The 15,369-nt window shown below is 43.8% G+C and overlaps 1 protein-coding gene across 1 annotated transcript in view; it reads right to left on the reverse strand.

The window, feature by feature from the left end:
- The window catches only part of LOC124613048 (discoidin domain-containing receptor 2-like), a 116,565-nt gene that overhangs the window by 86,142 nt on the left and 15,054 nt on the right, over positions 1–15,369 (reverse strand). The window contains exon 2 of the mRNA XM_047141623.1: positions 9,107–9,212. Within this exon, the coding sequence (XP_046997579.1) occupies positions 9,107–9,189 (83 nt within the window). The 5' untranslated portion in view covers positions 9,190–9,212. The remainder of the gene's footprint in view (positions 1–9,106; positions 9,213–15,369) is intronic.

The raw sequence follows: 15,369 nt of genomic DNA on the forward strand, positions 1-15,369 counted from the left end.
GCAACAATTTTCCCACGTTCTGATTCACTTAGCTCCGACATAATGCACCCACAACCACACAGAACACTGTTCTGGCCACGACTGACAATTGCAGCATAACTCAGGACGTTGTACAGATGTAATTCGTGGTGAAATACAACAGCGCCACATTCACGCTCGGCTAGCATCTGCATTTGCGTTCAAACATACGTTTATCGCGCTGTTTCTGTATTTCTGATCACCCCATGTAGAAGACCCCATGGTAATGTTGTGAATGATCATCCTGTATTTTTTATACATATATATTCCAAAAATCTCTTGGATGGTATTTATGATTGAATATACACTCCTGGAAATGGAAAAAAGAACACATTGACACCGGTGTGTCAGACCCACCATACTTGCTCCGGACACTGCGAGAGGGCTGTACAAGCAATGATCACACGCACGGCACAGTGGACACACCAGGAACCGCGGTGTTGGCCGTCGAATGGCGCTAGCTGCGCAGCATTTGTGCACCGCCGCCGTCAGTGTCAGCCAGTTTGCCGCGGCATACGGAGCTCCATCGCAGTCTTTAACACTGGTAGCATGCCGCGACAGCGTCGACGTGAACCGTATGTGCAGCTGACGGACTTTGAGCGAGGGCGTATAGTGGGCATGCGGGAGGCCGGGTGGACGTACCGCCGAATTGCTCAACACGTGGGGCGTGAGGTCTCCACAGTACATTGATGTTGTCGCCAGTGGTCGGCGGAAGGTGCACGTGCCCGTCGACCTGGGACCGGACCGCAGCGACGCACGGATGCACGCCAAGACCGTTGGATCCTACGCAGTGCCGTAGGGGACCGCACCGCCACTTCCCATCAAATTAGGGACACTGTTGCTCCTGGGGTATCGGCGAGGACCATTCGCAACCGTCTCCATGAAGCTGGGCTACGGTCCCGCACACCGTTAGGCCGTCTTCCGCTCACGCCCCAACATCGTGCAGCCCGCCTCCAGTGGTGTCGCGACAGGCGTGAATGGAGGGACGAATGGAGACGTGTCGTCTTCAGCGATGAGAGTCGCTTCTGCCTTGGTGCCAATGATGGTCGTATGCGTGTTTGGCGCCGTGCAGGTGAGCGCCACAATCAGGACTGCATACGACCGAGGCACGCAGGGCCAACACCCGGCATCATGGCGTGGTGAGCGATCTCCTACACTGGCCGTACACCACTGGTGATCGTCGAGGGGACACTGAATAGTGCACGGTACATCCAAACCGTCATCGAACCCATCGTTCTACCATTCCTAGACCGGCAAGGGAACTTGCTGTTCCAACAGGACAATGCACGTCCGCATGTATCCCGTGCCACCCAACGTGCTCTAGAAGGTGTAAGTCAACTACCCTGGCCAGCAAGGTCTCCGGATCTGTCCCCCATTGAGCATGTTTGGGACTGGATGAAGCGTCGTCTCACGCGGTCTGCACGTCCAGCACGAACGCTGGTCCAACTGAGGCGCCAGGTGGAAATGGCATGGCAAGCCGTTCCACAGGACTACATCCAGCATCTCTACGATCGTCTCCATGGGAGAATAGCAGCCTGCATTGCTGCGAAAGGTGGATATACGCTGTACTAGTGCCGACATTGTGCATGCTCTGTTGCCTGTGTCTATGTGCCTGTGGTTCTGTCAGTGTGATCATGTGATGTATCTGACCCCAGGAATGTGTCAATAAAGTTTCCCCTTCCTGGGACAATGAATTCACGGTGTTCTTATTTCAATTTCCAGGAGTGTACTTGAAATTTCGATATATTATTCTAAATGAGAATCTATCATTATATACAAACTCGTGTGTCTCATGTGACAGTCAAATCAGTCCTCCAACTTGTGATACGGTGCGAAACAGGTTTTGCACAAAGCAATTTGACACATAGTACATGTGGTCTTTGTTACAGTTACCTTCTTTCTCCTAGCACACCCTGCACGTATTTCTCTCATTCCAACTTCACTTGGTAGAAGGTCCCCAACACTGACTATATTTTAACGCTGCAATTGGGCTTGTAGCAACACTCTTTCTTTTGACAAATGCGTCTCTCTTTCTCAATGCATTCATTTGCACTGATCTAGCTGTATGGGGAAAAATGTAGTGCAGAGAGGTAACAATGAAGACTGAAAACAGTAAACTTACAGGTACAGTCTCTAATTGTATGAATTCTGCGTAACATTAGCAGGTTTCCCTTTAACAGTGCGACACATGCAGTAAATTTCCACTGCTTCTCTGATAGCGTATAATGAGACCTATACGTCCCAATGGAAGACAAATGGTTAATTTGACAAAAATGGCGTTGCGGGAAAAATTACAGTTTCATTTGCAAACTTCGAGTATAGCCCGATGATTAGAAACTGTACACTCCCAGTTGTCACAGTCCAGGCTCTCAAACATTCCTTTCATCAAAAGATTCGAAGAATCTGATTCTGGACTGTGTACTATAACACGTATTAAACGACAAATTTCCCGTTTAACAACATTTTATGTGAAGGTGTGGTATCTATTTTTTTCGGACGTATCTGAAAGAACAGACCCCAGATGCTCATATAACTGAATCGGCTTGATGGACAATGGATCCACCTTGTTCAATGTGGATGCAAAAATACGTCCGACCTCCTGCAGGAGGTAAAGGACATGCATGCATGGAGGTAAAGGACAAGGAATGTTCATACGTGGCACTTGGTCCGAATATGGATCGACTGTGGGGCGTGCCGAGGTAGTACGCTCAGATGCGATAACACTGTGTCCTGAACGGCCCCGTAGCAGTTAGCACAGCAGCTCAGCGTGTTCGGTCAGAGGTTTAGCTGCATTCTGTAATAAAACAAACTGAGTGAATGGATCAGCGCTGAACGTGAACGGATGTCATGGGACGTCCGCCCCGAACAAATACAACGAACATGCATTAACCGGTTTGATGCAGAGAACAGCCGAAGTTGCAAGATCCGTTTTTTTTTTATTTAATTAATGATTGGTTTCGGATTAAGTGAACGCATTTTCAAATCATCTCCTGAGACAGAGAGTTAAAATTACAGTTTATCCAATAGATTGTTATGAAGATCGAGTACATACTACAGGATACAGAGCTTATCGTACAAGGATACACGTACCTAGCAAACAGAATGGTAAATTCCGTAATAGCATTCAAACCATATTAAGATTGTACATACACGTATCTGAAAGTCAAGTTTCTTACGAACAGTGCAAATGAACATTGGCAGGAGAAGCACACAACTCACAGTCTACTTCCCACGCTGCCACAAAGAAACGTCAGGCAGGGTGGGTGCCCTGTCAAGATGCAGGGAATTTCTTTGTTAAAACATCCAGTCATCAAGGACAAAACAACTACTGCTGTAGAAGCTGCACCACATACGGCACATACAACCAAAGTCGTATGCTGTAGCGACACATAATACCGTTCACTGTGAACCATAAATAGCGCCAAAAGAAAAATATTACGGCGCTGAAAAAAAAATCAGCTTTCGAATTCCTTCACACTCGTAAAACACTTAATCAGAAGCAAACCTAACAGAATACATACCTAAATAAAACTTTGTTTTTCGCTTTAATCCGTTACTCATTTATGCAACTGGCAACCTTTACTATTGGACTAAACAGATACATCAGGTTGTCATGTGCCATTATGGAGGCTAGCATTTGAACAGTGGAAGAGAAAACCTAGCGTTTTAATTTTTATTTTACACGACGCATCACAACAACGTTTCACCAGGCAACGCCAGTCAACTGCTGTTTGTATATGAGAAATCGGTTGGAAACTTTCCTCATGTCAGCACGTGAATTCTCTGAGAAGCTAATCATTTGCATATCACAGCACCTTCTTCCCGTCGGTTAAATTTCGCGTCTTTAGCAAGTCGTCTTCGTGGTGTAGCAATTTTATAGGAAAGTAGTGTAATTGTTTAGTAACATATATATTCGTCTTTTGAATTCCGCCAAAGAAAGTAAATACACTCCTGGAAATTGAAATAAGAACACCGTGATTTCATTGTCCCAGGAAGGGGAAACTTTATTGACACATTCCTAGGGTCAGATACATCACATGATCACACTGACAGAACCACAGGCACATAGACACAGGCAACAGAGCATGCACAATGTCGGCACTAGTACAGCGTATATCCACCTTTCGCAGCAATGCAGGCTGCTATTCTCCCATGGAGACGATCGTAGAGATGCTGGATGTAGTCCTGTGGAACGGCTTGCCATGCCATTTCCACCTGGCGCCTCAGTTGGACCAACGTTCGTGCTGGACGTGCAGACCGCGTGAGACGACGCTTCATCCAGTCCCAAACATGCTCAATGGGGGACAGATCCGGAGATCTTGCTGGCCTGGGTAGTTGACTTACACCTTCTAGAGCACGTTGGGTGGCACGGGATACATGCGGACGTGCATTTTCCTGTTGGAACAGCAAGTTCCCTTGCCGGTCTAGGAATGGTAGAACGATGGGTTCGATGACGGTTTGGATGTACCGTGCACTATTCAGTGTCCCCTCGACGATCACCAGTGGTGTACGGCCAGTGTAGGAGATCGCTCCCAACACCATGATGCCGGGTGTTGGCCCTGTGTGCCTCGGTCGTATGCAGTCCTGATTGTGGCGCTCACCTGCACGGCGCCAAACACGCATACGACCATCATTGGCACCAAGGCAGAAGCGACTCTCATCGCTGAAGACGACACGTCTCCATTCGTCCCTCCATTCACGCGACACCACTGGAGGCGGGCTGCACGATGTTGGGGCGTGAGCGGAAGACGGCCTAACGGTGTGCGGGACCGTAGCCCAGCTTCATGGAGACGGTTGCGAATGGTCCTCGCCGATACCCCGGGAGCAACAGTGTCCCTAATTTGCTGGGAAGTGGCGGTGCGGTCCCCTACGGCACTGCGTAGGATCCTACGGTCTTGGCGTGCATCCGTGCGTCGCTGCGGTCCGGTCCCAGGTCGACGGGCACGTGCACCTTCCGCCGACCATTGGCGACAACATCGATGTACTGTGGAGACCTCACGCCCCACGTGTTGAGCAATTCGGCGGTACGTCCACCCGGCCTCCCGCATGCCCACTATACGCCCTCGCTCAAAGTCTGTCAACTGCACATACGGTTCACGTCCACGCTGTCGCGGCATGCTACCGGTGTTAAAGACTGCGATGGAGCTCCGTATGCCACGGCAAACTGGCTGACACTGACGGCGGCGGTGCACAAATGCTGCGCAGCTAGCGCCATTCTACTGTCAACACCGCGGTTCCTGGTGTGTCCGCTGTGCCGTGCGTGTGATCATTGCTTGTACAGCCCTCTCGCAGTGTCCGGAGCAAGTATGGTGGGTCTGACACACCGGTGTCAATGTGTTCTTTTTTCCATTTCCAGGAGTGTAGTTTCATTACAAAAAAAAAAAAAAAATCCTTAAATGCGTCAGTTAACTGAAGAATTAAGTGTAGTAATTGTACGATTAAATTACGTACCTTTTGTGTTCCATCATCTGCTGAAAACTCGTGTCGTTATCTTAAACGGTTCACTAAATAACACAGGCTTTAACGTCTTACCTGACTCACGTTGTGCTAATATACACAAAATGACATGGGACTTGACAGTTCGTCATGTTTCTGTCAAATCCTTTATTATTCTTGACTAAAGCAACTTATCCATCAGATTGTACTGTGGCATGTCATTGCTGGACAGTATTCGGAAGGAAAGATTACAATTTAAAGTCCCGACGATTGTGTCATTAGACAAGGATGGGGGAGATACTGATCGTGTACTTCTCTAAGGTGCACAAACAGAAGTCTAAAAGAAACTAGGTCGCAGCCGTCAGTCCGACTACGCTGTTTCAGCCTGACATATAGGACGCCTCTCAAGCATTATCTATTGACAGTGACGTTCTGCTATAGCTAAAATTTCCACTATTAAGATGATCACAGTGAGAGCAGGTCCAAAGGTGAACCGGGTAGACATTTTAAACTGAGAGGCTCTTTTTGGTCTTATAATCTCCCTTTTATCTGTTTTTCTGTCTGAGTGATTTCACAGAGCATAATACACTACTCAGCTAATTATGGTCTTTTCGTATGAGTCAAAGTGAAACATAAGCAGTGACTGAGAACCTATGGATTATTAAAACCAGATCCAGTATTCACCCTGACATTCTTAAGGGTTCCTCCTCCAAAACTGACCATTCATAATACTCTATGGGCCCAGAAGTCAGCTATTATTAAGTGATTGATAATTAGTCTCTCCGATGATCGCTTCCGTCCCTGGATATCGGACTGACTTAAACACGGTTTCAGGAAGGAAAGAAGGTGATGCTTTGATGTGATTTTTATTGTGGTGCATCACATAAACAGCATAATTTCATAACACATAAATATAATTTTGCAACGCTCTGACGACAAGACGTAAACACGCAACACAACCAAAAAAAGTGGTGGTATAAAAAGGCAGAGATAAAATATGATCAAAGATAAAAGTGCAATAAGACGGAGATCAAATATCGATATCTCGAAAGTTAAATCATTGTCATCAAAATAAAATTACTTATCATGTATCAAGTACGAAGCACATTCCGGTTCCTTGCCGTAATAGCAAAACAAAATTATCCAAAGTGAAATGGTTCGTATACCAAATAGATTTTACTGATAGTTTGCTAATGGGAATGACTCTGAGGATACGTACCTTTCCTCTATGGTGAGAACATAACACGCAAGTGTCCTGTTAGAGAAACTGCAGCTACTCTGTTCGTTATCATTATTAGAACGCTGATGGAATGCAGAGGTAATTCTTCACTTTCCTGTGGAGAAGCATCACTACTGAAGTGCTGCAGCGGACAGATTTTTGAGGAATATTAGTCATAGTATAGTATGGATATAAAATAAAATTTGGAAAGATCAGAGTCTTTGCTCATGGAATATTACGTCAAACTTCTGTTATAAGGGAGGTGGCCAAAATTGGAATAAACAGCCGCAATTTTAGCAGACACCAGGGCTACACAGCAGAGCATGGGGGCGGGTTTTGGATATCGAGCAAAAGCAAAGACTGTTCTTTGAACTTGTACGGAGGAGGGAGTGATAGTTTCAAATATGACGCTGGGCCCTCATGGGCCAGAGTTGCTGCACATTCTCTGCATGCATCACCTTAGCTCTCTCTGGAAGGCTCCAGAGACTGCTATAGGACATATAAGAATGGAACTCTGACAGTCAGTGAGTTTACCTCCTGATGATGATGGTGGAGACAGTTATTGAAAGCTTGAGTGTTTTTTCGAAGGGACATGGCTTGTAAACCAAGAAGATTTTATTGAAGGTGCCACAGTGAAAGACACCAAGGACACACATTAAAATCTTATTATTTCTCAAAATGAATAATATTTCCATCACAAAATGCATATGACACCACTGTCATAAATTAATTGTTCTATAAAATTCAGAAAATTACATAGCTTACGTTTTAGCACAAGTTATAGAGCTTAGAGGCAAGACACAATTTTATAACGACTAACTATACTTCAAAAGCACAATGGACCTTCAGCTTTAACATTTCCCCAACAAAATTGTATGTATAACTTACTAAAGTACATGGAGGTCACTTATTGACATTAATGAAATAAACTATAACTTTCTAGAAGACAATTGTTTGATTTCAGCACTGTGTAGTAAATACATATAACACTGGTTCTATAACATTGCATATCGTACATGAGAACTAATGCTGATCTAAATTACAGGTTAAAGTGAACATGTCAATTGAGAATTACCAAAACAAATGATGGTATTCTCATGACTAAATTAGTCAAGTACGTATCTCTAAAACAAGTGTCAAATATTATAGCAACTCCATGCTAGGGTATTAATTTTTTCTTAAAGTACAAAACATTTGCCATCTTCTGCTGACAATGCTAATTCATAATAAGACATAGTTGAAACTACATGACGCTTCGATGAAATATCATAACGTATTGTAAAAAGTGATTGTCCTTATCCCACTCATGGTAACTATCATCAGGCCAAGTGAGTGGCTGTTACTACTGTGGGGACAATGATGCTCAATTTACAGGGTGTGTGTGTGTAGGGGTGCGGCGGGGAGGGGGGGGACGGTAGTCATTTTACAAGGATACTCTGTGTAGGCATGTGTACACATCTTACGGTCTTTCTTACATCACTCAGCAATTTCTCAATAGTCGCCAGTCGCCAGCTGTTTCGAAGACTTCTGACTAATTCTGACACTCACATCATCATCTTACAGCCAAGTGGTGGGGACTGCCACAGATACTATTAGGTTAGCGAATGATGGTCCGTTAACATGTTGACTGTCGTTACCTCACACATGCAATATTGTGGAACCATTGCCCTCAGGTAGTAGTGGGTGGGGAAATCATCAGTTGGTATAATGACTGTCATTAACCCCACAAATGGGTCAGTGAATTATGACATGCTTGGATATTACATCGATGTACATGGGGAGACAATAGCAAGTGCAAAAATGACATTGACTAAGCTTGTAGAGATTTTTTCTGACAAGTTGGAACTTATTCCAAGAGGCAAATATGGTTATACTTTCCAGTGTAGAACACGACGCCCTACCTTCATAGCCCTAAAATCGTGCTTGCTAAGGTGAGGAGTTACTGAAAAAGTTATAAAACCGCTAAATAATGTCAGTCCCTTCTATGTATCCAACAATAACATTCCTCAGACTGAAATGACAACACTTTTCACGTATTTTATAAGTGTAAATACTATTGTAACACTTATAGATTTATGGAGAGTCCTGCAGGATTCGTAGTGTGCATTCCCTCCAGCATTACTTCAGACGTTAGTCGAGTCCATGCCACATCGTGTTGCGGCACTTCTGCGCGCTCGCGGGTGCCCTACACGATATTAGGCAGGAGTACCAGTTCTTCAGTGTATATTAAAGAATGTAGTAACGAAGAAGATGCAAACTGTAATAGCTGATAGCACAGCTGTGAATTCTTGCACAAAATGTATAACAGTAAAAAAATAAAATCGACGTGCACACGTGTCAAACTTGAAAAACGTTGTGGACAGTTTCTCTGACACACAGCTGAATATGACATTAGTTTAAAGCTGCAACAGACCCTCCTCTCGGATGACTTACCTCCCATTTTGCGGTCCGACGTTGCCGCTGTCAAAGGAGGAGCTCGCCGATATGTCTTCGTCTGCAATGGCACCGGACTCCATACCCAGGGGCGCGAGGCATTGCGCTGCAACAGGGACAGTGATCATTCTGAAGGCGCGTTGCTGTCGCTTTGTATCAGTACTTACTTTATCGCAAATGTAGTTATTCTCCGATCTATAACTAGACGTCTGCGGGGATAAGAACAATGCCATCCAGTTCCACACTGAATGTATTCTAAGGACGAGTACAATATTCCCCTAGAGCACATCATGGAGTACTGTTTTTTCACATTAACAAATAAACTTTCGGATACACAAGGCTTCTATATTCTTGTCTGTAAAAAATATGGTTGAGAAGTCTGTGCGCAGAATCGCGGTTTGGGTGGTGGGGTGGGGGGTGGGGTTTTGAGGGGGGATGTCTTGGTGCACCGTTTCTATTTGAGCTAGGTATATGGGGTAAAACGATTTTGGTTTAGTCCGAACAGGCCGCCCTTTGTGTAACGATTCGAACATATGTCCTGCTGTAGCTACGTTACTGTATATTAAGCAAGGTGCCCAGGTACATTGTGCGAATCGATTAATTCCTTGAGAAAGGTGTTACTTGCGCTGAAGTTAATGCACAGGTAATGGCACTATTCGTATTTGCACCTTTCGGATTTTACGTGCAACTACGTTCGAAAGCACGTTTTTCATGGAGTTTTTTTATACTTGTACTAATCGGTTCAAACTTTTCGCTAGGGTAGGTAAATGGATAAATTCAAAAGGAATTTCTTTTATCTAACGGTCTTTATTCGTTGTCGAAAATCATTATTACTTGAACTGAATGCTTGGAAACGGTTTAAAGTGATTCAAATACATAAAAAATACATTCTTACGACAAAACTGAAAACTTGCTTCGAAAAATTTAGCTTCATTCGGATTTTCCGTGCAAAAACACGCTTTTAGTGAGGCTTCCTATATTGATAATTCTATGTTTCAAACTTGTGGGAGGTAGTTCAAATATTTTGAGAAAGTATCCAAATACATTTAATTAATGATCGTCCTCTTCTTTTTTGAAAGCTATATCCGTTACCACAATATAAGCATATGTTTCAAAAGACAATAAAGAAACCGATATCTCATAAGTCGTCACCCCAGTCAACAACAATCCAATGACAAAATTGTCGTAAAGTAAAGCTGGGAACTAGAATGAAAAATGCACCTATCATTGCACAAAAAGAGCGAATATGTCCTGCGGAGAGTTTTGGAGATAAAAGAAGCGAATTAGTGTTTCTACTTATCTGGTAGCTTCAAAGACATGTAAATCATAATATCTTGACATATTCGCGCTTCTTTACGAATTAACTCGGTTTCCCCAGCGCAGTGATCTGTCTCAGCTGTAAGGCGTTGGCACATCTGCATCTTCCAATTTATACGCTAAAGTCCCTGACCTTGCGTCCAAAATCGAGGAGATTCTCCACCCATAATAAAAAACATACAATATATCATATCACTGAAGAGCATACATGTAATAGATGGGGGGGGGGGCGGGGGGATAAGATTTCTGGGGATGAATTTGTTCCTGGGGGACAGATATCATGTATCACAATAGTTTACTTGATATGATGCATTGTATTACATGATCTGATTATTAAAATTATCACGTAAGAAAGCAGCAGCATGTCGAGATATATTGATTTAAACGTATTTGAAGCCGCCACATAAGTCGAAAATATCTCTCACAGAAACGTTGATAACATATGATTTCATAACAAAAATTATTTATGTTGCACTTGATATATAGACAGGCGTCGGAGTATGCAGCAAAGATTCCAGTGGATGGAGTGTCCTAGAGCAGCCTTCAGACTGGTCAGTTATGGGATTAACACAAAACTTATTAAATATGCATGTCCCACTCTGAAATCCAAATTTCTCAGCTATATTATTAGATAATGATGAAATAAGAAACTGAGTTTACCTGAGAGCCCGCGGACCATCGAACGTTGGCTGGAGTGAGGAAGCACGCTTCTGACGGTTGAGCTGAGTACAGCTATTGACATGGTACCTACGTACCGTTTAGTTTACATTTTATGCGAGTCTTTTGCACTTTTGGGCGTTCTGTATTAGTGTTAGGCGATGCCTCTTTAGGCAGCTTGTCATTTTGTGTGTTCCGAAGAAGGCGCGGTTATCCGCGCCCAACCTAGGTCAACATCCGGTTTCTATTAGCAATCGAGGCGGATTCTTTATAATCATTAAGTTATTCACGATTGCTGACGCGCTGCAATGTTAAAAGTTCTCAGATTTAGGGTTTCTTGAAAGTGAGGTATAAAGAGCAAACTATTCTCATCAATTAGTGCCGCTTCACGTTTAAGTTAGTTCAGTAGTGACAGTGTGTAAGACATGTATATTTTTTACTGTTATGAAACGTTTGTGTTATGACAGTGTTACCATAGTTTTTTGTACTTTGATAAATAACACAGAAAATTTTATCTTGTTGGAAAGATCGAATTTTTGTTTACGATCAGAGATCTGTAGGTAGAATTGCATACCGCAGTAAGTAACCACACATGTTTCTTACTCAAAATCTTGAAGTATTTTGATAAAACGTTTTATTTCAGTGCGGAAATAAATCGTGAGCTCGAACTCTCCTCTCTATGGAAGCTTGTCGATCATCTTCTTTGATCATGTTGTGTTTAGATACCGTAATTAGTGCATTTCGAGTTTATACTTTCATATTACGAAAATATACGATTTAACTTACGCGGTACACTGAAGTGTCATCAAAACACATCAATTTTAGTAGGCGGGGATCGTATATGTGCACTCGATCTTTGTTGGACGAGTTTATTTAGCTGCGAAGGTACACGAAAAGAGGTGCGACTGAACAACGACAGCGGTTGGTTTGACACGCACGTACTGATAATACGGCGCATCATCGGTACTCCTTCGAGGAATACGCCGATATGCATTTAATATAAGGCGCCGTTGGTCAAAATGGACCAGAAAGTCGCAACCTTTAGAACACAAGATTTCCTAACCACGTTATTCCGTGTGCGGATGCCTTCGCAGCGGCTGATAAATAGTTAAGGGAGACCGGAAGTTTTAATGTTGACGCTGGACGGGCACGCTACGTACGGAACTTTCTTTTAGAAGAAAACGCTCTCGATAATGTTGCTGCAACACCTAGTACCAGCTCGAGGGTCACAGTTAATGCTTTCACGATACGTAAAGTTACTGCGCTGTTCTTAAGTATGTTTGCCAACTACACATGGTAAAATGTATCCTTTTGTTTGTCGCTACAGGTTTTGCATGCTGTAGTATCGGACGTCCTACACGACGAAAACCTATTTCTGTACCATCTTCAGGTGGTGCACGATGTGGTGGAAGACGATTATCCCTCTCGTTAACAATATTCAACGTGGTCCTTAAATCAATGTAACGATTATCCTCGTTTCGAAAGGATGGTGTGGTATACAGAAGAGGCATGCTTCACCAGAGAAGGAGTATTCAACTCCCGAAACAGCCACATTTGGACGGACGCAAATCCGTATGGCGCTTATGTTAAATTCTAACAGCGTTGGTTTAGCGTATACATTTGGGCAGGTGTCGTAGGTGATTGTTTTTAGATCTCGTCCTTCTTCCTCTCCATTTAAATGGGAAGATGTATTTAGCATTCCATTAAAACGTCCTTCCGTTGTATTCAGAAGACGTTGTTTTGGCGGTCCGTGTAGGACGGCGAACCGCCGTACTTTGCTGGTGAGGTGCGTGAACATTTAGATGCATTGTATCCTCAGACGTGAATTGGCGAAAGATATCCAGTTCCCTGGCCAGAGCCTTCGCCAAATCTGACAACATTAAATTTTTATTGTGGGGGTACCTGAAGAAACTCGTCTCCGCGACCCTGGTAGACGCAATCGAAGACCTTTTTGTGAAAATAATTGTAGCTTTTGATGAAATTAGGGAAAATTAGATTTCGGAAAGCTTGCAGACTCCATGACGCAGCTTTGGAATGGGTGCAGTCAGGCTAAAGGACGACGTTTGAGCAGCTACTGTGCAGAATTAGTGTAACGCTTCGCTCCTGAAAATTATGTTGTTACATTAACGGCCTAACAGATATCAGTTTTGGCTGGCTCTGAGCACTATGCGACTCAACTTCTGAGGTCATCAGTCGCCTAGAACTCAGAACTAATTAAACCTAACTAACCTAAGGACATCACACACATCCATGCCCGAGGCAGGATTCGAACCTGCGACCGTAGCGAGATATCAGTTTTCCCTATATTTGTTACATGTGTGGCTACTGACTGCGTATCGAGTTTATCGACTTTCCATAGTTATGACCAAAGATGTAGGCAACGTTAGACCTTTGTCGGGTGCTGTCACAAGCAGTTATTGAACGTTACGGATACCGTAGCCGTTGGAATAAATGTAAGCGCTTGTGGCCAATGCCAATGGCTTTTATGGAAACAAAAGTTTTAAGATTTCGTTACCTACATGAGATTCGTACATAAACGTTTAGACAACAACAAATGCAGATGTTTTTCTCCCATTCGTTTCATTAAAAGTAAAACGATAATCCTGCTGGTGGTCGAACTCTGGAGCTCGCGTTTCCCATGTTAACCTCTCTACCCTCCAAACCATGCTGTCCGATATTACACCAGGCTGTAATACTGAGGTGTGTTCGGAAATTCGCGTTAGAAACTTCTAGGACTCACAGAGGGGAGTGAGTACATTACACTTTGACAGGAACCTACTTGTGTAAACATACCATTTCCGTGGTACAGCCGTTTGAAAATATGTTCGTTAGGATGGTACCGAACAGGGCGGTCGTAGTGGTGGGTGGTTACGTTGGATCGGCTGATGTTTGACGCCTGTTCTGCCTCTCTGACTTCGGTTGAGCCTCATTCATGTGTCTGTGAGTGCTAGAGCACCACTGTTGAGTGCACGTTTTGCAGATACATCAGCATGAGCCTTGTGAATCGCGAAACTCACGGTAGTGGAAGAGCTGCTCGTCCCCTTTATCAAGGTAGTTCTCCACAACGGATAGTTACCCGCAACGGCTTCGAGAAAGCGTACCTTAACCCACAGCAGGCGTGACTGTGGGGCTCCAAGGGGACACCGCACACCCGGACTGGAGGAGGCCGTACCACGTCATGTTGAAGAGAACCTTTCAACGAGGACACGAGCAATTTATTTGCCTGTTAACGAGTGGAGTTGTCAAACAAGTGATGTACTGTGTCACACCTAATCAATTACTTGTAAAAGTGATCGCGCTGCCAATACGTTTTCAAATGGTTGTAGCACAGGGACATGGATTCCAATTCAATATATTATCTACTTACTCCAGTCTACAAGTCATAAAAGTTTGTAGCGGGAATTTCCGAACACGCTGTACGTACACAAACTAATAAAAATTTCATTTTCATGTATTCGTGAAAACTCCTTTGAAATTAGATCACGCACAAACTCGAAGAGTTGCGTCCATATGTAATCATGACAGCAATGCGTACAAGACGTGAACCACATGGTTAGAAGCTATTAATAGCGACACACATACACACTGCTGAAACGTGTGTTGCAACTGAAATAATCGAGAGACGGTGCGCTACTACTAAAGCAATGGAGTCGCTTTAAGGGGGAGAGGCCTTTACGTTCCTGTACTGCAATAAAGATTTAGGTTTGGTGTATTTATCAAAATGCTGCTATAGTTGCTCGGGAAAGGACGCAGCCAATTTCTTTTCACTGAGCTTCTGCTGTAGTCGTCCCTGTGTGGGAGGATTATCTGAGCACACAAGATCGTTTGGTTTGACCGACAGGTACAAATCTCAGACGATCGATGTGGCCAGGAGATTGCGCTGCCTCCGTTGACTATTTTCGCTTCGCCAAATACCTCATGCATTCGCGGCAAGGTTGTCAATCCGGTGTGTACCGTTTCTCCATCGTCCTGGAAGTATCCAGACATTCGTTCAACTTCTGCAGATGAAACTGTTTTATTTGCACTATTTTCCTATTTTTGTTTGGTGAATACGCTACTAGTTCATTACTTATGTTTTCATGGCTGTAATTCTGTTACTGCGTATGACTTGTACTGCTCTCTACACTGTGCCCTCAGTTTCACCCTAGTTAGGTTTTATGTGTTCGTAGGTGTCTTCCAAAGATATTCTATCTACCTCTTACCATCTGTCAACTCATTCCAGATATAAACTTTGATATAAATCGACAGAATGTATTTTGATATGGTCTTTGACATATACCACAGAGCCT

Source organism: Schistocerca americana, chromosome 4, assembly GCF_021461395.2.
Source record: "Schistocerca americana isolate TAMUIC-IGC-003095 chromosome 4, iqSchAmer2.1, whole genome shotgun sequence".
Taxonomy (NCBI): Eukaryota; Metazoa; Arthropoda; class Insecta; order Orthoptera; family Acrididae; genus Schistocerca; species Schistocerca americana.